Source organism: Manacus candei, unplaced genomic scaffold, assembly GCF_025592945.1.
Source record: "Manacus candei isolate 608988 ecotype Guabito, Panama unplaced genomic scaffold, ASM2559294v1 h1tg000072l, whole genome shotgun sequence".
Classification (NCBI taxonomy): Eukaryota; Metazoa; Chordata; class Aves; order Passeriformes; family Pipridae; genus Manacus; species Manacus candei.
The window spans coordinates 404670-432182 of NW_026138120.1; the positions used below are offsets into that span (position 1 = coordinate 404670).

The window sequence follows — 27513 nt, forward strand, 5'->3', positions numbered from 1 at the left end:
TATAACATTTCATAAAAATAAACCAAATTTGTTAATTTAGTCTAATAACTTTATTTATATGGATATAGCACCTATCATATTTTCAGCATGTGTTAGTATCTTCACTGTACTAAACACTACACAACTATTTTAAGCTGAAGGATGAAAATCATAGGTCTTTAATTGTTAAAAAAGAACATCGCAGTGGGGTACTCTAACAAAGTTAACTATGAGAGCATCTGCCCTATGATATCTTTTCTTTAGCATTTTTCACACTACCTTCTTCCTCACATGCGTTCTGTTCACTGTGTGCACACCTCTAACTATTGCCATACAAGCATTGTTTAGCTGACATTGCTTCTCTGATGGGTATCTCCTGCCTAGACATTGTCTACTTTTGAATTGTGTATTTTATTACCACATCCTATGAACAGTCAATTCATGCTCTGACAACCACAGCACTGAGAAGCAGCTAGCAGATGTGCCAACAATGTAGGCTGACAGATTAAATTTTGCAAATACCAACCTCCTAATCCTTAAATTCCCAATTTGATTTGAGATTAGTTAGATAGTTAGAGACTACACCAAAAAATTCCAGAGGATCTGATCCTGTTCCCAAATTCCAACCCCTGGATACAGAGAGGTAGCAGCAAACAGAAAAGGCTGAGAGCAGCCAAAGGTCGTGTGAGATCTCAGGGAATACCTGACCTACAGATGGACAGTGAAGAGTCTCAAAGGGTTTTCAGTTTATTCTTTGATTATGTCTACATCTATGATCACATTCTCATGCTAGTCAACACTTAAGGAAGTCCCTGAAAGACATAATTTGGAAGAAGTTATGAAGGGAAATATTTCCAGGAATGATGGTAATTTACTTGGCTTTACTCATGAATAAGAATTAATTCCCAAAAGAAACTGTACAGCTGTCTTTGGAGACAATCAAGTCACACCACGCTGCATTGCTTTATCCCTTTCTAAGACGAAATGAAGGAAAGGGAGATGATGGCACTCACCTTACATCCCTCACAAGCACTGACACCATAGTGATATCCGGATGACTTGTCTTGACAGACAAAACAGGGCTTGTAAACACGAGGGGGTGGAAGTGGTGAAGGAGGGCTCGGAACAAGTTCCTCAGAACTGGTGCTCTGAGTTTCAACTGCTACAAAAGAAAAAAATATAATAATTGAATGATTTATTAATGAAGTTTGAATAAATTATTACATAAAACTATATTACAAGTATGAAACTGGCCCATATCTTTCTTTACATAATAAACATTTATCTGTCTTTCCTAGAAACATTTCAGGGGAACTAAGTAAAGCAAGTAATAACAGGACTACATCGCACAGCTTCAAAGTATATTTTAAAGTACCCAATAATTTAGATATATGGCTTCAATCTCTTACTAGGTTCCAAAAATGGACAACTTTGGGCTCATCTTCTGGTTTTAGCCTATTGAATTGCATGGGATCCACATGCACATGCTCGATATCAGCCTTCAAAGGGAAACTGTAGCATGTACGCTTTTAATCAGTACCTAATCTTGGGAGAACTCTTGTATCTCCTGCCTTTTTCTACAAAAGGTAACACTTCCAATCTGCAATTCTGATATAGCAGGATAGCAGCAAGTATCAGGACATATGTAAAGAGTAAGTGTGAGACCTGAAGTGAAAATTACCTGAACAACTTGTCTTTTTTTTTTTTTTAAATCTGTAAAAAAGTAGCACAACCCAGTAACACTTCCTTACCTACCTTAGGAACTGTAACATCAGGAAACCTCGCTGAGAAAAAGTAACTTATATATTATGACCCCACATCCTTTTATTGCCTTAATATTTCTAGATGGTCATTTGTTTGAGCCTATTGAAAAGCCAGTTACCCCTTTCAGGGGAAGGACGTGAAAGCTCTACGATGCAAGATAAGACATGTGAACTACATCTTTCCAAAACATCTGCATTAGTTTTCTGTGATATGCTGTCATCATTCCTCACATTTATTGTGGATGTGCAATACATTTTCATGTTTCACCTAGCCGTCTGCTGCTTCTCAGATAAATCCCTCTAACTTTCAACAAATATACAGGAATGACAGGATCTGTGAACTCAGATCTATCCAGAAATATTAGGCACTATCAGCAGAGCTAAATCTCAAAAGTACTAACGGCAGACCCTAAAGAATATTACTCAATGGAAAAATCTCAGACAAGATTTACTGTACATGATATTTTTCAGATTACAAAGATGATACATTTGTATTAAAGTCATGATTCATTGTCAACTCATGTGCTACAGAATTCACAGAGGGCATCACAGAGCACGATGCAACCTCTGATCACTTGTGAGAGGAGGACCCCATTTTTCCTTGGGTTAAGCTAGCATCAACCTCAAGGACGGACACTTCTTGAAAAGAAAATAAATGCTAAAGTGAAGTATTAAAGGGTCTGATTCTAAGCAAAGGAATATCTTTCCATTGGGACCAATTTATTTATATAACAACAAGGAGGCTGTGAAAAAAACAGAAAAGTAAAATAACATGGCTCCACAAATTGTGCCATTAAGACAACATCCAGAATTATACTCATCTTTTTCAGTATTAAATAAACTGAACTTGGCAGACCCAAAGTCTACAGGTTCCTACTGCACCAAGAAAACTTTAATGAAGTTTTTTCTTAATGAAAACTCAGATGAGAATGATCATTTCTTTTCAACAGTAATTTTTGGTATTTGAGATAGAGAGTGGTCTGTTATTGATCTCTGCACAGCCACCCTGCTTGAATCAATAATCTATTAGTACTTCTAAATTAAAGTTAGATTCATCAAATGTCCTTGAGAGGCCTCAAACATTCCTCGCCTTATTCCATACTCGTACATGAATTATGGTGGCTTCCAATGAGTCTATGGAATGATAAAATTTTAGCTTTAAAACTCTAATACCAGCAGACAACGTGTTTCATATTAGCTCATTCAACTCTCCCAGTCCATCTAAAAGGCAGTTTTTAGGCTCCCCATGGGAAAACAAGGTTGTATCATTCAATAAAACAACTGCACTCCTGCAATCCTTCTGTGATTTCAGTTTGGGGAAAGCAGTCTTTGAGGAATAATACTGATACACTTCTGCTTTATTCATAATTTCATCCTAAACAAGCACCAGCGTCCAATAGTAGTGTTCAAACCACAAACAATATGTACTTCAGAGAGGTCTGTCAAGCACTGTCGAAGCACCAGGAGCTTGCGATACCCAGAAGAGATTAAGCAACTCAGTTCATAGTCAGCAACAACATAGTCAGCAAGTGAGGATTTCAAGATAAAGCTGGAGAATATTTTTCGGGACGATTTGAAATTGTATACAACAAGAAAAGAGCCAATGGAAATCAGAAGATCCTCCGTAGAACACCTCTCTCTCTCTCTCTCTCTCTCTCTCTCTCTCTCTCTCTCTCTCTCTCCATATATATTTTTGCACCACTAAAAGGACCTAATCTACTAAATACAATACTTGCATCAGCTGAACAACCATCTAGAGAGACTGGTTGGGTTTTGGGTTGGGTTGGGGGTTTTTTTTTGGTTGGTTGGTTGGTTTGGTCTGGTTTCTTTGGTAAGAGAACCTAGTTTGGTCACATTCACTTTTGATCACAGGTAAGATGTACAGTTTTCTGGAGAAGGTTTGAACCCAGGATACACATATTCAGCTCTTACTCCAGCTGATTTACTATTCTTTCTTGGATTTAGCTTTTTTAACTCTTTATTTGAAAATGTATGTACTGTCAGTGTGGAAGTGCAAAAGTCTGGTGCAGGCACCTGTAGCAATTCATGCTCAGCAGGTAAAAAGTGTTATTTTTGTAACATGTTGGCAGCTAGTGAATGCACAAAAGCAGAAGCGCTTTCTTCTATGCATGTCTGCACATGCAAGGTGGAAAAAAGGAAAGGATGGGGGGCCAAGAGTTGACATTTACAGAAAAGGCATTTTTAAAGCAGTCTTACAGTTTTAGGAGGAATTGGGGGGGGGGGGGGGGGAATAGAAAAAAAGCAACTTCTTTCCATGCTCTACTGTCTTGTCCTGTGGGATGTGACACTTCAGGGTCCCCACTCACCTGAGAAAACAGAGCCTCAGTGCTGTCACCCAACACCTGAATGCAGCTTAAGCACACAGGGACTCTCAAACAATCGGTCACTTCACAATTCTTAAGATGTCTGAAATATTTCTAAAGGTTAGATAAAGTAGCAGATAAGATCTTTAAAAGCACAGCGTGCTTTGTGAGAGCTAATTTACTGCCAGCTAAACCGTGTTGACAGATGGAGAAGGTATTTTACTTTGAGACCAGCTAGAAGCAGGCAGGCACTATGAAATGCCTCGTGTTCTGAACTTAGATTATTAAGCTTGCATGTTAATGCACACTTTGGACAGTTGAGTTTTAAAAGAATAAGAAGTTGTAAAGCAAATGGCATTTCCTGGATAGCCTCAAGGGAATTTTGAATACTGAGCTCAGGGTCCCTGGTGGGAAGCAGCAATTTCAGCTAATTAGGGTGAATAGCAAAGTGTTGCATTTGGTCAAAACATTCTGTTAACCCCCATTTTTGTTGGCACCAACAAGAGTCTGGATTTTTTGCCTTTTTTTTTTTTGTGAATTCACTGCAGGAGTGCAAGGCACACAGCTCACATACATTAGGCAGAAAGTCAAAGGAAACGCCAAAGTTCAACTAAAGTACAAGTAATTAGAACCAGATTCTCTGCTGCTTGTATGTGTGCATTTGATTGTAGAAGTTATTTATAAGCCTCCAAACATTTGAAAAAATAACTATATACTGTAGATCATTTAATTTTTATGTCTCGTCTGGAAAAAAAAGTCTGCTTTTAATCATCTTCCAGGAAAGAGCCAGGAACTGGGAAAGTGGGTCTCAATTGTTTCAATACAAATTTCTTTCTTTCATGTGCCACATAAAACTATACTATAAAATTAAATCCAAAATATCATTGACTTCGCTCCCCCCTCCAATTTTTTTTTAATAAAAAACTTCTTTGAATTTGTCATGCTTAAATAGTTTGCATTGTTATGAGGGTTTGGGTTTTTTTAAACTCTTGTTTGGAAGACAGACAAGGGGAGAAGAAAAAAAAAAGAGTGAGAGAGAAAGAAAACATTATCGTGGAGACTTGCCAGCCTTGACTTAGTAACCTGGCCATGACCCTCCAGCGAGTGTGTGTTTGACCCGGTCACACATGACTCTAGCTGCGTACTGTTGCTGGGTTATAAGTCCCAGATATTTTTACCATATATACAACAGGTGGGAATCACAGGCAACAGAAAGAGGAAAACAAAATCTTCCCTTGTGGGAAGACTTCCATTTTCTCCCTTGCAAAGAAAACAGCACAAAGCAAAGAAGTTGTGCTACTATTTCACGTACTGGCGCTTGCTGCGCTGGAGCGTTGTGTTACCCGGGGGTGGACGCGTGGAGATGGAGTGGGCTGAGGGCAGGAGGACAGAGGAAAAGGCTCAGAGGAAGCCACATGCAAATGTTAATCAATGCAGAATGAATTACCACAGTCAAAAATCTTTCCTTACAGAGCTGGATATGCACTGAGGTTCAGGAAGAAATGCTTTTTATTATAAGCAAACATGACACACCTAGATTAAAACATACAATAACTTCAGATTGAGATGTTATTATCAGGATTTTCAGAAGTACTTAGGAAAGTTCGTTTTCCACGTTTGAAGGTTTTATTATTTGCATCTTGGTAGCTGCCTTAAAGGTATAATATTAAATATATTCTATTATAGTTCTTAGTTACAATATTTCCAGCATTAATTTTAATCAAGTCATAGTTCATCTCTACAAGACTGTCCTTAAAAAAGGGTGGTATTTGGGATGAAAGCCAAAAAAACCCTCTAAGTCATCAGGTTTGCACTCAGTCTGAAAAGAAGCATTATGCTTTCAACAGGGACATCAGAAGATGAGGCTCCATGACCTCATTTCTTCTTGAGGGTGCCCAATTCAAAATGATCCTTTTCTGTTATTTTAAAAGCTAAAAGAGTATCCCACAGATTTTCACTATGTGCTTCTCAGGATTCCTACAGTATGATTAAAATAACAACAAAACTAGCAAGAGGTAGAGGTTATGGAGCTCAGAAGCCCAATCTGCACGGACTGGATTAATGGGCAAAACTGCACACAAGGTCACCTAAAAGGAGCCTCAGACTCAGGTCACTTTAAGGGCCATGCCGAGGGCACAGGCTGCTGCTGCCAACAGCTATCTCAGACAAGGTGCAAGTCCTGATAGGCGCAGCTGAGTTGGCAGGAGTTTTCTAAAGCTGAAGGACTTTTGCTGTTACAACTCCTGTCAGTTAAAGAGCGACATGGACAGCTGGCTTCTGTCCCGAAGCATTTGGGAGAAGAGGGGTGCTGCTGAACTCTGCCCTTTGCCTCATGAGTACAAGAAGCAGTTAAGCACACTCTCTGCTCTGATATCCTCACGCTAATGAAGTTCCAAGTACAAATTTGGCCATTGCTACACTGCAGGCAGACATACCATCAGGACAGTATTTTCTTCCCCCGCTCTCTTGCATCTCATGTATTAAGACAGTACACTATTTTGGGCAGGGCCTCAGAATATGCTGTACAGTAACCAGCGCTGCAGGACCTTCCAGTGCTGCTCCAATGCAAATAATGGTAATGATCATGATCCTGCCAAGTCAAAAGATATTTGAAAGAATGAACCTTGAAAGGCCTCCACAGCCTTGAGGGGAGCCATTACTTGCAAAGCAGGTCCTTGGAGCACCTTCATTTTAACTATTTTAGCATTTCAGTGTTAAAACACAGACTAACTTTAAAGTATGATTTTAAAAAAAAGCAGGCTTCTTCGTATTCAGCAAATGCCTTGCTGTGTACACCAAGCTGTATTTGCCAACTGGAATGGCAGAAGTGTGTACACTCATCTGCTGCATCTTCCCTGGCTTAAAACCGGGAGAGAGCAGGCTGCATCATACTCCTTCATGCCTTTCACCAACAACATTGCCAAATTTCAACTGCAAATCTGTAATGTTAACCAGCAGAGTCATGTAACATAAGTCAACAGAGTCAGTGGATACTGATCTTGGCCACACGACAAGAGTACAGCCCTTTGAAACCTGTATTTATATCAGGTGATTAGGGCCAAGAAATAAAGTTTTGCATCCTACTACCAGTATAGCAGAGCTATCCAGATTTTTTGCTGTAAATCAGAAGACAAGAGCATCTATCTTTTGGTTATTCTCCTGTTCTACTCTCATAACACAATTTCTGTTCCTTAGCAGCTAACGTCTTCATTTGCAGCACAGATTTTATTATTTCCAGAAATGTCCTCTCTCAGTTGCCCAGTGAAGAGTGGGGATTCTTTTGTAACATACTTTTCTGTTATGACACATTCTGTCCTCCTTATTAACCCACTTGTTAAGCATGCAAATTCAGTCACCTGACTTTACACTGCCATTTAACAAAGCACTCCAGGAGCCCCATCTACCAGCACATCTTCCTGCGTGACATTCTTGCACAGATCACAGACCCTCGAGTGACTCTCCCCAGGCCCTGCTGTCCCCACCATGCAGCACAGCCAGCACCGCTTCTGGTTCTGCCATATTTAGCAGCATGAAAGATACTGCCCTCTTCTACCTATCTGATCTACAAGCATGGTCCCTGCCACTCCAATATGTGAATAACCCATGAGCATTCATATTTTTACCTTTGTAACACCTAAGTGAGATAAGGGAAGAGCTATTCTTCTTCCTTTACAGACAGGAAACAGAAGCACTGACAGTGAAAGAGCTTTATTTGCTTGGGTCTTAAATTCGTAGAGAAATACAAGTAGTACCAGCTGGGATTTTCAACAGAACACAGCAGTAAGTGGTATCTTCAAATTTAGCCTTATGTGTCTTGCCCCACATACACATCGGATGCATAACAAAGCTGGGAACTCTGTTAAGTCTGTTCTCAGTCCCTCCATTGTGGGGACTCTGATGCACCCCCAAGTCTGCATGTGCACCCCACTCACCTGCCCACTGCGAGGCAGGACAGGCCTGGGTGCCTCCTGCCCCCAAGAGGGCTGCTAGCAGGGAACTCGGCAGAGATGATGAAACCCCTGCCTTCATTTTCTGATCTCCATGGCCAGCAGAGAATCAACTTTCTGTAAGACTACGCCACCACATACACAACTACACAGGAATGTCTTGGCAGATAACAGACTTGCCCAAGAGGAATCCTGAATCCTCTCCCGAAGGCAACTCAGCAGCACCCGTGCACATGGACACTGTACCACACAGGCATAAGCAACACCAGAAACTGCCACAAAAACCTCTACTCTTGACTATACTGTCCGAGCCTCATATATCTCCAAGATATAAGTCTGAATCTAGCAGACTAGTCTTACATATTGAGCACACGTGACCTGGAAACCACCAATATACACAATCATGTATTTCTGAATGAAAACACCCTTAAAAACCTTCTTCTGAAGCTGCTGCATCTTTTTGTTGCGTCCCACAGGTATTCTGGGAGGAACCATCACTGCAACCACTTTTGGTGCTTCTCCCAGTAAAGCCAGGACTTTTGGCACCTACATACCGTACACACATATTTACTACAGTTAGTAGTAAAGGACAACGAGGAGGCTGCAGCTGCTCTGTAGGTTTGCAATGCCTGGTTCTCAAGCAGCTCCACTAAACCCTGGGGTAGCATGTATAACTAATATCACCTTTTCAAAGAAAATGATACTGACTTTCAGGCTGGTGTTTTGTTTTTTTTTTTTGCTTTTTACAGTTATATCACCAAAGCTGTTCAACATTTGGGTTTATGTGTTCATGTAGCCAGAGAGATGCATTTACACCTGAGCAAACGTGGAAAGCAGAAAGCTTGTCAGGATTAATTATATCAGGGCCAAGAACTGCGTCTGGTTATACCTGTGTTACTCTCCAGACAGCGAGACTTAATGACGCGCTGGTAACTGAGAACAGGAGCGTCTTTCGCTAAATAAATGGCCAGGCACAGACCATGAGCGAGCCAGGGTGAAAGTAAGAGTAGAGACAGGATGGCCGCGGGGTTTGGCAGGCAGAGTTTACAGGGCAGCAGCTCATCACTTTGTATTAAGCGCCTACCTTCAAAATGGAAAAGAAAACATGTTAAATGAAAAAAATAAATCGTATGGAAAACTGAAGAAAAACATCCGAAAGATGCTAGCTCTGTAGTTTTTTCAGGTCGGTGATTTTCTGCCTGTCCACTACCATGCAAAACTGCATCAGTCTCGAGTGAAAATTCCGCATTACTGCGAAACTGAAAAATAGGATCTTCTTTAAACAAAAATGCATAATTGTGCTATCATCTGCACGAAGTTAGATTTTCCTGTGAAAATTAACTTTTCTTACAATTCAGGCCCTGATTGCTTTACCTGTAAATTCCTATGGTCAGATTCTCATGTGGAGTAAAGTACCATAGGCAAAGAAGAGACACAAATGCAGAGAGGATGAGAACTCTGGCCCTTTTTTTCTTTATTTATGAAAATGGAAGCCTATTTCTGTGGCCTATTGATACAAATGTGGTGTGACAAATTCAGCATTTTTTCCCTACAGGATCAAAAATTAGAAAAAAAGGCCCATTGTGAGGAATGAAACACTTAAAAATAAAAGGAGTCTGATTCTTTTCTCAGATATGTTTTATGGTGTTGCTATTCCACCAATTTCAATAAAGACTCTTGACTCATAAACATAAATGGGAGAAAACTCAGATCCAGTATCTTCAATAAGAAATAAAACTTTCAAGGGCAGTGAAAGAGCTGCTATAATCTCTACATATATCCAGATATTTTACTAAGTCATAAAACCTCCATTTATAGTTATTAAATGTTTTATAGTGTTTTGCAGATTTTTATTTTTAAATCTTTTCAAGCATTGAAACAGAATAATTCAGAGTATTATTCTAAAGGAATGATTTTATTCCTCAAAACTTACCTCCTATCCAAGTTGGTATTAGCTTTCAGTATTACTATGTCTGCCAAATAAATTTTTTATTTTCTATATATTCAACATATCTTATGACACTCTTCATCATGACTTTCTGCTGTGGTTTGAATCCAGCAAGAAAAGGCGTGTTTTAATATCTTTAATCATGTAATACTATTACACAGTTGTTCAGTACCACATGGACAAAATAAAACTGTTGTGCTCTCCTTGGAAATGCAGTAAAAATTACTTGCTATGTAATATTTTACGTATAATTTTATTTCTCAAACTTTAGGACCATTAGTTCAGAATATTTTGATCTTTAAGTGCTTTTAAATCTTAAAATTAATAGAGTGACTCAACAAGAGCCAATTCAGTGATCAAAACTACTTCAAGTTAGTATAGTAGCAGTTAAAATGCTTATCATCCCAATTAATTTGTATTACAGCCACACTGTTGGATATCACTAATTGATTTATATACCCTACTTTCTATACCCATTTACAAGGGCAATTATGAACTCCATCACATATGTTTAAATGGGTTACATTAGAACAGTATCTAGAAACTTGACTGCTGAGCTTAAAATCTTTAAGAACAGGTAAATTCTTCATTAATGGGTACGTTATCAATCCACTACAAATGGCCTATAACCTTTCAAAGCAGCACGCGGTACTAATATTTTACTTTTCATGGGCAGTTTGAGGTTGATTCCACTGATGAGCTTCACCGCTATCTTTAATTGTTTTTAAAATTGCATATTATAGGCAGCAATAAACACAAATTAGCATCATACCATCCACAGCTTTCTGCAAGGCACAGTTTCTATAAACAAGTTAAAACGCATACATCTGTAAATAATAAGCATAAGTATGCTGAACTTAATGAATAAGGGCACTAAAAGAAATTGAACAGTAGGGGTTCAGCAATTAGAGTAACTGCCCATTTTATTAAAAATGTATTGTTTCCAGCTTTTGCTTTAGAAGACTTTTATTGCTCTGCTAATTCGAAGTTTTGATTTCCTTGGAAAAGGAGGTCTAACCCTTTATTTTTCTTTGACAGCCCCCTGTCACACAGCCACTCACCTTTTTTACAAGGCAACGGACAACTGTGAAGCTTTATATCTCACTGCTCGGGATTTCACTCTCCGGCCCTTGCTGCAGACCTTTTTTTTGGCACTATGCCACCCAGAGGTATGATTCTTTATTGAGTAAGGTTTCATTCCACAGCGAAGCTGGGATGAAACCTGCTGAACCAGCAAACCCCAGGCAGCCGCCCTCCGGCCCCTTCCCAGAGGTTACCAACACTCTGGCAGAGTGGGGAGGGGAAGAGCACGCGTCCAGCTTCCCAGCCATGCTGCTGCAAAACAGGGCCATTTGCTAAAGCTGGCAAGGCTCGGGGCCATGAAATGGAGCCATGAGTTTCCTCCTGCTGTTCAGCAGCAGCCTCCCGCAAGAAGACAGGGCAGTGTGTAGACTGGGAGAAGCAAAGGCAGCTTCTTAAACCAGGCAGATATGTCTCCCATTCCCCAGGTTATTGCAGTGAACCCTGGGCTACCTTTGCTTGTAAATAGATGTTTTACATCCATGTAGCTTACTTTCCGAGTAAGCGTTAAGATTATTCCTTACACTAGCCTAATTGCACCCACATCGCGGCTCTGCTGCAACTGTGGGGGTATAATTGAAACAATACGTTATTTCCATTTAGACATGACACAATAACAGGAAAAAATGGCTTTCATCACTTGAGCTTATCTGCAACTAGAAGGGCAGTGAGACCAAAACTTAACCTTGCTGACATCCTCCAGCACACATATATTTGCAATATCTGAGACCAAAACAGGGGCATAGCATGCCAGACCATGTTCTAAGAGCAGCTCACCCCAATATATTTAAGAAAGGAATATTTAAGAACTGCACATTGCCACTATCTTTTGAAGGGACAAATAAAATATAGAGTTCACCAACCTGTAATGCTCACCTGATCAGAATTTCAATACTTCTGAATTGAATACCTGCCAGACAAAAAATGGTAACGCAGGTAGGTAACCATGTAAACTAAACCAGGTAACATGAAAACTAAAACACTACCATATTTCCTTTCCTTGGAATTCACAGTACCTTGATATTGGGTTTATAGAATATTGTGGGTTTGTTGTTTGTTTTTTTTTTTCTTTTAACTCTCCACCGTCACAGTTAACCTGGCAAACATCCCTCGACCCCTCTCACAGTAGGTGCAGCAGAAGCCAAGAGCTGGGAAGGAGCGTGGTGTCCTCGAGCCAAGTGGTAGCAGCACTCTAACTGTGGCTCAGGGCACACCTCCACACTCTGCCTAGAAGAGCAAAGATCAATAAAATAAGACATTCACAAGAGCCTGGAGACAAGACGAGTACCGTGACTGGAGAGCACGTTTTCCAATATTCTGTTTTCCTATTCTCTACCTGCAGTGGATTTTCCTATTAAACCCTTGGAGTGAGGAATGCTCATAATTTCACCTGTATGTTGTCTGTCATTACCATTCTCATTCAGAAGAGAAAAAGTATGCACACACTGTACTGCAGGCAAACACCTCTGTGCTAACAGCATTTCCTAGTGACCTGGTCTTTCTTATTCAATACCTACCTTCAACAGTGACTTGGGTTTTTTTTTCCCCAGATAAGCTGCTCACAATTAACTGCAATATCTTAGTCTTGCAAACAGGAAAAATGTCAACCATACCTTATACAAAAAATGGCAAAGAGATAGTACTTTATTTCCAAAGAGCTGGAAAAGCAGTATTCTGTCCTGATCCCTGATGTCCCAAGAAACTTAAGGCAAAACTTATCCTCTGAAAAAGGGAAGTTACTATTTTCCAAAGGGATTAGAATCCAGAAAATCTCTGTTTAACATGATCTAATAATTTTAAAATGGCTATATTATGAATATTCAATATTACACATGCATATAAGCATGTTTCACAAAACATACTTTTTTGGGGGGGAGGGAGGGGGACAATGGACTTTTCCTGCCATGTTTGAGAGATTTGGGTCATCATTTACTGTAGAAATTAAGCTCTCTTTAAAAATGCTTTTCCAATTGTCATGGTTAGAAAGATATACTATTAAATGAAAATTCATTCAATGCCATCTTCCCAAATTTTCTGAAGGACTCATTTAGTGCCTCTGCTCATACTGAAAGGATTCTGAAGCCCCACCAAAATATTACTGACAACATGCCAAGGCTATTAAAAAAAATTAGATAGCAGTGAAACTATCTTAAGATCCAGAAAACCTCTAACCTGTGGCTTTAGTATTTCAGGAATCACTGTGACAAGGCAGAGCAGCCATTTTAAGGAATTAGTAAAATACAGCGCCAGAGAGCTGTTAGAAAACATTGCTTTTAATTTCTTAGTATATGTCAAAGTCTGACCACTGCACAGCAGCATATAATTGCCCCAAACTGTAATATATCTAGGTAAGCTTTCTACAGAGTAAGTTTAGCATGATTTCATTTACTTCCCTGTCTGATCTTGTTTTGTGTTTCATTATGTGGACCTTATTGGAAATTTGGGGGAATCTTCTTAGTTCTTTTTCCACTTTATCTACCAGATACAAGTTTGTCATCTAAATATGACAATCTATAAAAACAGCAATTAAAAAAAATCATAACCTGTGAACTCATGGAATGCTCTCTGAAAAAACTCACCTCTGATCACCTTACCCTGGGACCAGCAATCCCAGCGGGACAGGGGCATATTTTGGAAAGCTCTCACACCACCCAGGCACAGGGAAGACCCCCGTTTCATGGTACCCCCGGCATTTGCAAACCAGTTTGCCTGATCACTGCCTTCTATTGTTTCCCGAGATAAGAAGGGCCCCAGTGAACAATTAAAGCTTTCAATAAATAATCTGCAAGCACATTCATTTGATTTACTGTTATTTGATACAGCAGTTAGTTTCAATGGGGCAGTTACTATTGATCACGTAAAGTACTACAGACAAACATGAAACACTTCCAGAACTCCATGGATTATTACTCTTTATCTGCCACTCATCTGGGTTACTTGTAATGGTTGCGAAATTTAAAATCAATAACAACAATTAGCGTTCGGTATACTCTGAGGAATGAATCATGTGAAGTATGTTTTGTTACAAAATTGAAAGGCTGGAGAGCTTGCAAATGTGAAAGAGTCTTGCAAACAGCCAAACTCTAAAATAATTTATCCTGGTATTAGAAAGTGTCCAATCAAGGGGGTAAAGAAAAGAAAGAAATGGTATTTGAAATGCACACACAAGCTTACACACAATTATAAAAAGGTATTGGTAGGGTTTTCAAAGGAATAAAACTTTCAAGCAGGCTAGTGAGAAAGACACACCCAAGTTTTCCTTAGAAAATTCCACTACAAGTCCTACAATTTCATACTTGCTCCTTGACCTCTACAGGAGTTTTGGGTTGGACTTGCACCTACGTAGAAAATTGAGGACATAGGAACAGGTCTGACTCCTCTTCTCACTAGCTTTTACCGGAGTTTATCACCAAAAAAAGTATCTAAGTGTAAGAAATGAATGCAAAATGAAATTAATAAAGCTGGAAACTGATTTGAAGTTATATATGTTGAAAAACACCTTCTTTCTTTAGATTCATAGAAATCAGTTGTGAATCTAATGAAATGGATGGAAATAACAGTATTTTGAGAACTCTGCCAGAGTAATAATTCTAGATAATTAAAATGCAAAGCAATAAGAGAAATGTTTTATCATTAAACTGTAACCAGAGCTCTGTGTGAAATCATCCATTCAGAAGACTTGTTTTTCATCAATTATTTGTAATTTATCTCATGTAAATATAAGAAGGTCTAATTAAAATGTATGACTCCTTATGCAGCTTCTTGTCATTAAGACCAATGAAAGCATTCTGAAGACCATAATGAAATAATTATGTTTGCCTTTAAGAATCCTCTTCAACAACACATGGCAGTACCACACTAAATTAAAACATCAGGAACTAAATTTCTCTTGCATCTATTTCCATTTTCACTAATTATACCCCCAAGCTTTCCAATAGACCAGGCCCTAAAATTCTTCTGAAGCTGAAACAGCCTAAGGAACAGCAGCCTTTTCACAGTAATGGACTTTGATGAAGAAACAAAGGTAATGCAGCCCTGGAAGCATTAATATTTCAAATAGAGTTATCATGTGAAAATATGTGTTTATTTGAAAAATGGGGAAAAGATTGTTGATAAAAAGCCAAATTGCGTTCCAAGGAAACCAATACTCTGATTTAATCTCCTTTAATTGCGTCATTCCGTCCTCATCTCTTTTCGTCAGAGTATTTTCTTGTTCTGCCCAGAAATTCAAGTTAGCAAAAGCATTACAAACATGGTATTACCGGGCAGTGCCAGTGTACCATGCTGTAACTGAGCTCTGCTTTCACATTTTGGTAAAGGTGAAAACAGCCCCTGTGAACAATTGCAGCTTTCATAATGGACTCCATTTCAGGGAGAAGAGAACAGCTATTTTCCCAAACTGCCTCCAGACATGCAGTGCTTCCTAGCGCACAGCTCCTGCTTTAACCGTGAAGTCTTGCAGGACCTCTCTAAAACAGAGAGAAAGGAAAGGATTTGGATAAGATTAAAAAAAAAAAAACAACCAAAAAACCCCACCAAAACAACTCACAGAAGGATGTGAGTCAGCTTTGACTTCTTGCAGGCAGCCGAAGGCTTCTTTTCAAAACTTCAGGGAGATAATGGATCCTTCTTGGTGTGGTCTCAAGATTAGTGAGTGTTGCAATACATGCAAAGCATAGAAAGATGAGCAGTTCACATAACCTGCATGGCATGTGACTATACAGGCAGCTAGAAAAACACAGCCGGAATGTGCTCTCCAAATGGAAAGACGAAGGCAGAGGGTTCACTGTGGGATGAAGCCTTAGGAAAAGTCTCTTTCTCTGTTAGCCCCCCATCATCAAAGACACTGAAAGACATAGGTGATTTGCCATTTGTTCTGCACTTTACAGCTTGGTTCAAAGTGTGAGGTGGAATCAGAAGGATCCTTAGAAAGACAGGTCTCCAAGACCTTCCAGCCAGCCACTAAGGAGGATCTGACTTATACCCTGATCCAGTAACTAATAAAATTTCTTCCTCAATTGAATGAAAAGAGAAAACTCAAGGAACAAAGCAATGCAAAGGAATACTCTGCATCATGAGGGGAAAAAAGAAAGACCTCCTGAGACCAAAAGTTGAGAGGCAGAAGAATGAACAATGACTTAAAACCAAACAAAGAACCTCCCAAACTCAAGACCTGATCTTAACAATAAAAAAGCTCAGCCATGCGTGACATTTTAGCTAGTCTTTTGTCTTGTGCCCTAAACCAGAAACTGCAGACTGGTGGATCAGTGAGGGCAGACCTCTGTGAAGGAGGGAAGGTTTGTAGAGAAGTTAGGATCTTTGATTAGAGTAACCCAGAGAGTTGTGCAAAGCCCCCACAGGCAGTCGAGCTTTGGGGAGCACAGGCTTTTCCCTGCGCCTTAACCAGGGTCCTGGGGGAAGCATCTGCCTGCAGATCTGCAGCCCTTGCCCAGGGGAAGGTCCGGGTATCAGGTATCGCCAGATGGCACTGTGACACAGTTTTCCAACTCCTTTTTCTCCTGTGTGAGAGAACGTTCAGTCTTGGAAAGACAGGCAACACTGGTCTTCCTTGTGAGTTTTTGGGTAGAAGATGAGGAATTAAAGCAGCAGAGGAGCTTGCTCCCTGCCTCAGGCTCCGCCCAGGGACAGTCCCTGAGCAACTGTGCTGGAGGCTCTGAGACCTCTGAAAGCCAGGGTAGAGTTGCACCGCGCCTGAACACCTCTGTCCCAGATTGGTATTTATGAACAAGTGAAATATTTCAATCAACTCAGATGCTGTTACATTCACTTATCATGCAGGAACCTAGGAATCCTCTTGGTATCAGTCACCAGCTGGCAGAAGAAGATGACAAGTCTTGGACAAGACTGGAAGATGACATGGAAGTCCAGTAGGAAATGAAATACACACCTCTATACGATGTGCTGCTGTGCCACCAGCCAGCCTGGCAGAGAAGACTACCAGAGTGGTGCAATGGCCATTTCAGGAACACCTCAAGCTGCATTCAGATTAAAAAAAAATCGCAGGATTCAAGACACCTTTTGTGTTCATTAGCTGTTTTGGTGGGGTGGGGTTTTTTTTGTTTGGTTTTCTTTTGTTGTTGTTTTTTTTTTTTGGTTTGGGGGGTTTTTTTGGGAGGGGCAGGGAGAATTGAACTATTCCTTCCACTGTTTGTATCTTACAGGTACAAATGGCTTTCTAGAATCAAAGCACCACTGAAGGAAATCTGTGTTAAATCAAACTGTGGCTGTTGTGTCCGATTGGTACAACAGCAGTCAACCTGTTTGATTGCTCCACACCTCTGCCATATATCTTTAAAAGAAAAATGAACCTTCTTTCTTTTTAAGAAGCAATGTTGGATGTTCATTGTGCTGAACCTGCAGCGCAGTGGCATGAACTTTTACTAGTATATCATAGAAGTATTGGTACATAAATACACTAAAGACTCACTCATACAACTGCTCTGTGTCTGAAACTCTTATTAAAATCAAGGGTGGAGGGCTGAGTGCTTCACTAGATAAGGCTGTAAAAGACAAAGATGTACTTAATTTGTCATTTCATTGTTCAAAGATGCTTGCTAAAAATACAATGCGAGCCTAGAGAAAAATATTATGGTTCAATGGAAAGAGATTCTCCAAACCATTAAAAGAAACTAAGCGGTGCTAAAAAATCTCTTTGTTGTGAGACATTTTTCTGCTCTTTTTCTTAGGGGATGCACTTAGAGGGTAAAATGTAAGTCACTGAAAGTGCATAGAACGGAAATCCCTTCAAAATATGGATGGACTTTAACATCATGTCCTTAGCAGTGAAGATCCAGAGTACTCTCAGAATTTATAAATACTCATTCAAGCTTTAACCTATTAAACCTATACAAGTGTCACTTGCATGTGTATATTTAACTTACGAAGTTTTATAATATTCAGTTTACATATGGTATAAGCAGGGGAAAGAAAAATCACCTTGTCCAAGGGGAATAGAAGGTATATTATATACTCTATGTCTAGGATTCTTTAAAGCAGACTTGCTGGATTATATTTCCATCTCTCTTAACAAAAGTATTTGAAGAAACTGTAAGGTTCACATGGAACACTAAAAGAAAGTGGGGTCAGTTATATAAGGGCTAGCATTAGTTTGTTAAAAGTTTTTTTCCTACTCACTCCCAAGTAAAGGGACAAAGAAGTGAACATTGTGGGAATGTGTTTCTAAACCACATGATATCCTTATCAGATTGTCATGTACAAGGGAGGTTCTCACACAGGGACCCCATGCTGGTGAGCTGCCCTGTCACATGATGCAAGTTCTACGCTCCTATTCAGATTACTAAAATGAGCTGAAGAAAGCTAGATTTCCCCCTCCTCCCTCCCTCCTCCCCAAAATAAGCAAAATGCACAGTGACCAAAGTCATATTAATTCACTGCCACTGGGAAAACAATCCTGAGCAGCTGCTAACGATAAGTGAGTATATGAAGAAGATAATCTAGCTATTCAAATCTATACCACAATTAATATGTGATGAGCAGACTTTAATGCATGGAAGCAAACAGAGAATCGGAGAAACCTGTGAATCAGACAAAATAAAGGGAAAAAAACCTTGGCTGACTTGCAAATTTATAGAAAGAGAGTAAAATGTTTTTATAAACAAGTCCTACTTTGTCCTATGTCTCTATTTTCACTGTTGATGTTGTGAACTCTGTCACTGAATTACTTTTCATTTAGTTTGGAGGAAGTGGAATAGTCCTGTAAACATTTTTAATAATTAAATGAAAGTTCTAAATAGTAATTGGTCATTCAAATACATGGCTTGTTTTAAAAAGTGCTGAGGGAGCTCCTAGATGCTCAGCATATTTGGAAATGAAGCCATGAAATGTGGATTTAGGATGCTAACTTTAGGCTACTGTTTCTGACATTCTTAACTTTTGAAACACATTTGCTCACGCAATGACAAATTAGTAAAATCCTAGACTTTAGATTATTTTTAAAAAGTTTAAAATCCACATTTTTGGATGCAAGTTGTTTACAGATTACAATTAGGAGGAACAGCTAAGATTACTCTGACCAAAAAAACTGCACAGAATCATTTCCACATGATACCAGTTTGTTTATTTTATACCTAGAATATGGTTCTCATAAAAAGGCGGCAGCAGTAGACGAAAGACATTACTCTTGGTTTGCCTGCTAGAAAATTCAGCGTTGTTACCCTCATGCCTATATTTTTTCCTGCAGCACCGACAAAATTATTATTCTGTTAGTTTAAAATAGTTTTGAGCATTTTGTGGCTTGTATTTCTGTGGTTCCATTTCGTTTGAAAGGGCTTGGATTTCAGCAAGAAGTGGCATGGGTCACAGTGCATGGGGACAGACTTCATGCACGTGAGCAAAGGTCAAAATTAATCATAGCTTTGTATTTCCAGGCCTATTACTTTTGGCAGTTTACCCTGCCAGAAGGGGCTAAAATATTTGCCTCCCAAAAGGAGTAAACATCAATAGGAGCGGGAATATAATCAGATTCTCAACCACTCAGCAATGAGAAATGAGGGAAAAAGATCCCCTCCTCTCCGTAGCCACTAAGCCATTTAAACATTAGATATAACATTTTCAGCAAAAAGTTGAAAGATTTCACAGCACAGTGACTTGAAAAGGACAATAGGCCTATTTAGGCAATTATATTATGCAGGCTTTGTTATTAGGCAGCCCTGCTCAGTCCCAGAAAGTCTGGATAATCAAAAGTGTCCAAGTACAGGAAGGGGAAAAGTACAACCCCACCCTCCCACACAGCCGCTGCCAGGACCTCTGGATTTGAAGGGTAAAGTCTATTTACCGAAGTTCCTTGGCCATTTTATACATCAACTGATATCCTTCCTCATGGGGCTGCGTGCTACAGCCTAGCAGAGCTCTGGAAAGCCCTCTGAAACCACAACTAATTTGGCCCCAGTCGCCCGCCCCTGTAAATTCACTGCTGAGAGGCTGCTGCCAGCCCCCTAGGCAGAAACTGCGAAGGGAGAGGGAAGTTCCCCCCCGGCTCGCACGCATACCAGTGCCGGTCCCCACGGCCAAACAGATCTGGAAACTCATCGCAGCTGTGCTCTGCTTCTGAGGTCTCAATAGGATGGGGCATAGCGCGGCCGGACCGCGGCAGACAGGAGTCCTTCTGAGCACAATGTCCCTTTCACAACCCCACTCCCAAATCTAAATGCTGGCTGTGTAACACAGCCGCACTTCATCGGCTGCGTAAAGGGCGGTATATAAATTAGACCTGAGCAAAACCAGTCTTTTGGCGTGTTTAGGGGAGGTGGAACCACAATCTGCCGACCAGGGCGCCTCACTCCCCGTGCGCCCCTGAGCAAAGCCCCTCACCTTGGCTGGGCTGCAGTGCTGGTGTGACGCACACATGGTTAACAAAAACAGCTCAGCAGTAAGTGGGGATTTAACTGGATGTGAGGATGACTAACTTCGCTGTTTGAAACACTATCTCGGTCTTTCAACTCCTTAACTCACCCTCTTCAAGGCATCGCCTCACCAGCCTGGCTTTGTTCTTACAAGTTGCACCTTTGCTGCACAGACTCATTAGGCAAGCAGGGAGTCACCCAAAGATACATTGCTTTTCCTCCAAGCTTATCCCACCCTGACTTCAGCAGCGAACGCCTCTCATCATTTTTGTCTGCAGGAGTTTTTGACAGCGGTGCGTGTCCATTAGAGTTTTCCTGTGCCAGCAGACGAATCAGGCTAACTGCATTAGAATCTATGTAGAGAATAGTTTCCTCCTTTCAATTAATTTGGAAGAAAAATATCCCCATGCAATTTTTTTTTATGTAGTGGATCAGAAACAAACATTTTTTAATAACATATTTCAGGGCATTAAGCTAGAAGTATAAAAATTTAAACAAAGACTGTATCCCTAAGCAAATCAATCCTAGCAATTTAGCTGTAAAGTTTATAGACGAACTTTAAAGAAAATAACCTGGTTCAAACAGATCTTGCCTTCTGGGCACTAGCAAACACACCTGCAGCAATTTGATACTTGGGAATGCAGATTACAAGTCCTTCACTTCAAAATGTTTGTTTTTAAATTCAGAAAGATGAAAGAAAATAAAGTAGTGAGCTTTTTTTTTTTTTGTTGAGCACAGATGTTTCCAGCGCTTGCAGGGAATGAGAACCTGACCCAAACATTGCAATAATCCAGAATTCTGAAGGAAAACATACACCTTCTGGAGTCCCATCTTCATGAACTTTCTAAAAGTTAACATCCGCTAGCTCCTCTCCAGGCAAACACTTCCCACCAAACTGAAATAAGAACTGCATACTACACGAGCCTCAACATCCCAATGTGTTCTGCTGCCATATCCATAACTTTTGCCTTCATCAAATTTTTCATGCTTCTAACCCTAAGGAAATGCAGTAGGCAGTAGTCTTCTACTTGATATAATTAGCTGAAACACTACATAATGACAAACAAACTTACTCTTGTTTTGGGCCTGCTCATTTGGTTTTTTGCCTGTTTAATTAATGAAGACTAATGAAGACTTTTTTAATAGGCTTTTCCAAGGTCAAATCGCTATTCTTTGCAGCTCCTCTCTCAGGACCTGTCCTGTTCCCACTTCTGCAGTATTTAGTTAGCTCACGTTTCACCAAAAGTTACTGGTTTTCTCTCGGTGTTTGTTGCCGCTGCACTACAAGGGAGCAGAAAATTCTACCTTACTTAAGAAACTATAGATTATTCATTCTTGCAATCTCAATTCTTTTGTTCTTTTAAGAACCCTCCTCGTCTAATTTGATTATACTGACCTGATTTTTATCTTATCACAAAAGGAGTGAGAATGAATTATGATTAAAAGTGCAGTTGGTTCTACTCTCATTTCTGAGTCCATAATTTTCTTTGCAAACAAATAATTTCATTTTAAATCTCCTAACTAATATCACATCAAACATCAACATATATGAGTGCAAAATTAGGGGCGATTTCTGCGTGTTTGTAAAACATCGCACAATACTCAGTGGTTAACGGTTGCACTGCAAACCCATGGCAGATTTTTCCTCCCACAGGGGAGAGGAAAAAAATACCACACAAGTTAAGGTCATGTTTGGGTTGTGTCTTATCCTCTATTTTTACTTTGCAGACCCTCGTGGACTAGAAAATTCATGATGCTGCAGGAGTGCGCTAGCTTAGTGAATCGTAATAGGATTAACGTACTGAAGATGTGCTGAAGTTGGAGACCTACAGCATTCTGCCCTAAACCCTGCAATGGCCAATTTTGCCAGCGTTTCAGTTGAAACCCTGATGCTGTCTGGGATTGTTACTGGCCTGCTCTGAGTCTGCACTATCCATGTACTATTCCCTCAACAGCCATTTATGTTTTACTCTACAATCACGTCTCTATCAAAGCAATATTTCCAAGGCCTAAAGCAAGGGCTGCAGGTGTACTGCTTTTTTTTTTTGCAGAACCAAAAATAAAACAACAAAGTAGACCAAAAACCCCCTATCTATCACACATCTAACAATTACAAAACTTGGCTATTATTACATTCCATTAAATCACAGAGATTTTCTTAAAAAAGGAGAATCAGGAAATGCTTGAGTTAGAATTAAACTTTGCTATCTTTGTATTTATAAGCACTGGAGCAACCTTTAAATTATTAAAAGCTTTCTGGACCACAAAAAATCTGGTTTTGTCATTATTTTCATGAGATGCCAGATAAAAATCTTACACTTTGAGAAAATTTTGGTATTTTAAAATCTATTTATATATTTACTCATATGCATAAGCTGCTTACACTTTCTTCAAAACTGAAAACAAAATTTGCTCTAGTAATCAAACAGTAATCTTAATTTGGACCCTAATTAAATTGTTTTTCCATGTTTCTATACATTAACTTTCACAATTCAAATTACAGCCATCGTATTATGATTCAGGTTCCAGCCCAATTTTAAACTCCCATGCAGCGAAGATTAATCCTATTGCTTACAAAGTTACAAGACTGGATTCCTGAATGCATTTTCCTGTATTTTTAGTTATTCTTGTTAATATGAGTTTCTTTGATTAGCTAAACTTTGCTGTTATCTACACTTGTCTCTTATCACAGGCCCTAGGCAAATGACATATTTACCACTCATTCCATTCTGATAAGGGTAATCCTGTGTTTAACTTGCCCAAGAACAAACGCCATATATTTTGTTTTTAAGAATCCTGCTTCTAGGTATTAACAACATACAAAAGAATGAGCAGGACGTTTTAAAACCAGAAGTTACTTAAAGAATATTTTGTGAGTGTAAGCTTTTAACGACAGTATATGCCTCCTACTCCAGCAAAGTTTATTTAATTCCAAGTTTCCGCAATATCACCGCTGAAGTTATACTAAAGTTTAAACCATGAAAGGAGGAAAACACATTTTTAGTAAAACATCTGGTTTGGATTTTTGTTTTTGCTAACTGAAGCTCTCCTGTAGCTAGTAACATTATTTTGAAGTAAAAGTTTTGTTTCATAATTTATTTGAAGCATTTTGAAAACAGCGCAAAGAAAATAAATATCCCGTGCTGAACTTCACAGTCTCCTTTTAATTGTAAAGATATCAAATCATTTGCAGTGTTGTAGGCTGGTAGTCACCGTTCTTTACAATTCTGTTTTCACTACTCAACCCACACAAAAGTCATATGGTGACTGAAAACTTTTGAGCAGAGTGAAACACATTATTTCACCAAACAGTTTTACATTTATTTTTCAATTCCTCCCTCCACCCCTCAGAGATATTGAAGGGAGAACTCTTCTAATTCCTAGTTAACTTTTTAACATACTGCGAAACGAAAATTTAAAACAGATTGATACAGTTAATGGCATACTGAAGTGCCCGAGAGCGTGCTAAAAACATTTTGATAGATAGCCAAGTCATTTATCTAAATCACCGTCAGAGCAGTGAAGCATCCTGCAAGTTTTTATGCAGAGTATAAGCTAATGTTTTCTGGCACTTTTTGTCATTTCTCAAACTTGAAACTGGGGTGTTAAAATACTGCTATTGTTTACCATCTATATATTTCAGCAACAAATCAAGGCCTTATAAAATAATAGTACATTTTCAGAAGTGTCATACCACTAACTCTCACTCCTCTGTTAGCAGTGCAACGCTGTCTGCATTTCAAGGTATAGAAATAATTGATGGTTAAACTCAAAGGGTGTTCACAGTAAGTAGTTTTCTAGCAAAACAGCAACTTCTTAGAGCAACAAAGTGAAGAAGAAAGGTGGCAGCAAGGTCAGTACAAAGAAATATTGCCTTTTCTTCGGAAACTTAAAACTTCTGTCTGATTTTTGGAATGGCACCTACCCACTGCAATTCCACATCTTTGCAAGAACTGTAGAGAGCAGTATTTTAATTGCTTGGCTGCTCTGCTAAAATGCACTTCAAGACAACATGCATCCTGATTATCAAACGTGCTACAAAATTAGATTAAGGAGAAAAAAAAAGAGCTATCACAGAGACGTTATGTAAATTCATCCTTCACTGGCTGGAGTTTTGCAAGTATTTGCTGTATTACATTACAATTTTATGTGTTCCTGTTTGGCTCCACAACTGTTCTTAGGATCAATGTGCCACATGAGAAGGGATAAACAGAAAGAAGTCCGGTGCTTCTTTCCTTTTTCCTTTCTTGCCAAATGGATAAAAAAAGCTTGCAAACCACATTTTGCACAAAAACTCACCCCACCCCTCATTACCTCTGCACTTAATTACGAGTCTCTCTTTTTAAAATACATACAAATAAATAAATAAATGAAATAATAATAACAACAATAATAATTATAGTAATTGCTTTAAAGTGGAAAAATAACAGTTGGGACCTACATTGAGCACTGTGCCGGTGTTGCCACTCTGTTTGTGCCAATCCACTGAAGCATGCTTTGAGAGCCTTCTCCTGGAGCATGCAGGAAGACGGACTCGCAGTGTAGAAATCCAGCATCTGAGCAGGGCTCACTGCTAGAACGTCCATACAGTCAAACATGATTCCCCTTGCACAGAATGCCTGCAAAAGTGCTTTCCTCTAGGTGTGGAGGAAAATGGCACATAAAAGTACACCCAACTCCATCAAACTCTGCCCCTTTTTTGGCACGTAGGCTGTTGGTCTTTTTCCCAGACCAGAATCATGAATTATGACAGACAACACAGCTAAAAGCCTGTAATTGATCCAAATGATCATTTACCATTTTCCAGGCTGCCCAGCCAATCCAGCAAGATGGGGGGATGCGAGCCGCATTCCAAGTTTTAGCTACCACCAATTTCCCCCAAAATTTCTTGAGAGTCAGTCCAGCTCCTGCGGCAATCGCCGGGTGCGTGCCGCGTCCCACGCCGTGCCAATCGCCCACCTCCCCGGGATAAAACAGCTCCGGTAGAGGCTCGGGATCCCCCTCGGCCGTGAATAGATGCTTCTGCCTCTGAACAGCTCACTTCCTACTACTTGTGTCACAGGGAATGAAAGATTGAATTGCCTAATATATGCGAGTGAACTTTCCGTGAACCCTTCCCAGGCTGCTAACCTTCAAATGACCCAAGCGGTCTGACATCACCAGCTCCCAGGATTCTCACACGCCTTCACAACTCCCAGCAGCCCTGCAAAAAAAGCAGGCAGGCAGGCAGGCGGGCTGGCAAAGGCGAGCCCCAGCTCTGCCGGAGTCGCCCCGCTGCCGCCGAGCGGGCGGGTGTGGACGGGGAGCCCAACTTCCCAAAAGACCCAAAATAATAAAGGAATTAAAAAAACAAAAACAAAAACAACAAAAACAAAAACGCACAACAGTGAGGAGAAGGGGAACGGAGTGGGAAACAAACAGCGATGTTTTCAGCAGTTGTAGGGAAGGGAGGATTTTTGAATTCCAGTTCGATTTTCTAAAACTTCTGTACCTCCCCCCCCACATTCCTTTCCTCCCCGGAGAGGCCAAGACCGAGGCGCAGGCGCTGCCGCTGTTCCACAGCCAGGGACACGGGCTTCGCCCCGGCTTCTGGGGCGGCGGGTCCGGGCTCGGAGCAGCTTCATCCCAGCGCTGCCCCGGCACACGCCAGCAGGGACCCCGCTCAATGCCACCCGCAGGGACCCCGTTCAATACCACTCGCAGAGACGATGGCCGGTTCCGGCCCCACTCCCAGCGGGGAATCTCAGGGGCCCGTCCCTCCTGAGGCGTGGGGGAGTCAGGCCCCATCTCTCCTCACCATCCCTCCCTCACGCTGGCTTCTAAATCACCCAGCACTCCCCGGCTTCCCCGATGGGCCGGATTTGGCAGTGCCCGAGAGGGCTTGTCCCCACCACTGAGCCTAGGGCAGGAGGCAGCCACGCATCGCCTCTTCTCCCTCCTCAGCCCCGCCGCCGGGTCCTGCCTGTCTCTGATTAGCAGAGAGGGGCTGCGGCCGCTCCCGTGGCCCCGGAGGGGCTGTATCAGCTTTCAGAGGGCTAATGAGCCCCAGCTCTCCGGGAGGGGACAAAGGCCACGAGCTAATCCATGGGGAACAGAACCCAGCCCATGGTGCCGAGCAGGGACACTGTGGCTGCCCCCTCCCAGCCACCCCTTCACAGCCGTTCTAGAGTCAAGGGGCTGCTCCCACCCACCAAGGTCTCTATGAAAACACAGTGGTGGCAGCTCTCCCTCGTGGCAGGAGTAGGTGTCAAAGCCTTCACAGGTGTGTGGCCAGGATGCCACAGCCAGCCCTGGGCTGACCCACCATTTGCAGCAGGCCAGCAGAGAGCTCTGTGTTTTTTTAGGTAAATAACTACCTTCTGCAAAGTCTTGCTCATTGAGAAAGACTTCATCGAGGCTTCCAACAGTCCTCATTCCTATGGACAATTTAAAAATGAAAAGCAACAGCCTGGAAACACTCCCATTGCCCCAGTGGAAAGAACATGAGCTCAATAACCACATACATGCTACCATTTTAAATGAATGAGCCAAGCCACTTCAGCCCCAGCAGAATGAGCATCACCCAGGAGCAAGGCACAGAGGAGCCTTGCTTCCCACTCCAAGGAAGCTCAGATTCAGAAACTGGAAAGCGAAAAGCTTGATTATTGCCTGTTTCTTGCAAAGCCCAACAAGGGGGTCGGGCAGAGAAGGGGACACTGTGCGCAGGCATGGCGCACCACTGGCAACCGTAAAGAAATGCTGGAGAGAGACTCACCCTGGGACCTGCGCAGCCACTTTAATGGATGTGGTGTCCCCTCTCCACAAAAAGTCCTTTGATGAACCGAAAGCTCTCTGACAATGCCTGCAGATTGTATTAACAAAACTTTTCACACAGGTTCAAGAATTAAAAAAAAACCAAACCAACTCACAAAACAAAACCCCCCACACAGCACACACACTTGTTCCCTGAAACTGATACACCCACGTTGAAAACTAGAGGCCAGCAAAAAGAGCTGCTGCAATCTGGAAGCGAATCCTTTTGAAGAGATAAAAACAAAAGCTTTTCTTAGCCTCCTTTCCCTCGACGGGAGAGTTGTGGTTGTCCGTGCA

At 40.8% G+C, this 27513-nt stretch overlaps 1 protein-coding gene across 10 annotated transcripts in view; it reads right to left on the reverse strand.

Annotated features, from left to right (window-relative positions):
• The window catches only part of RARB (retinoic acid receptor beta), a 329297-nt gene that overhangs the window by 66996 nt on the left and 234788 nt on the right, over positions 1–27513 (reverse strand). For 4 of the 10 annotated variants that reach the window (XM_051808388.1, XM_051808389.1, XM_051808387.1 and 1 more), the window contains 2 exons: positions 27179–27265; positions 993–1141 (listed from right to left, as the gene is read on the reverse strand). In XM_051808388.1, coding sequence (XP_051664348.1) covers positions 993–1141; positions 27179–27265 — 236 coding nt within the window. The other 6 variants (XM_051808396.1, XM_051808393.1, XM_051808391.1 and 3 more) reach the window with 6 other exon arrangements.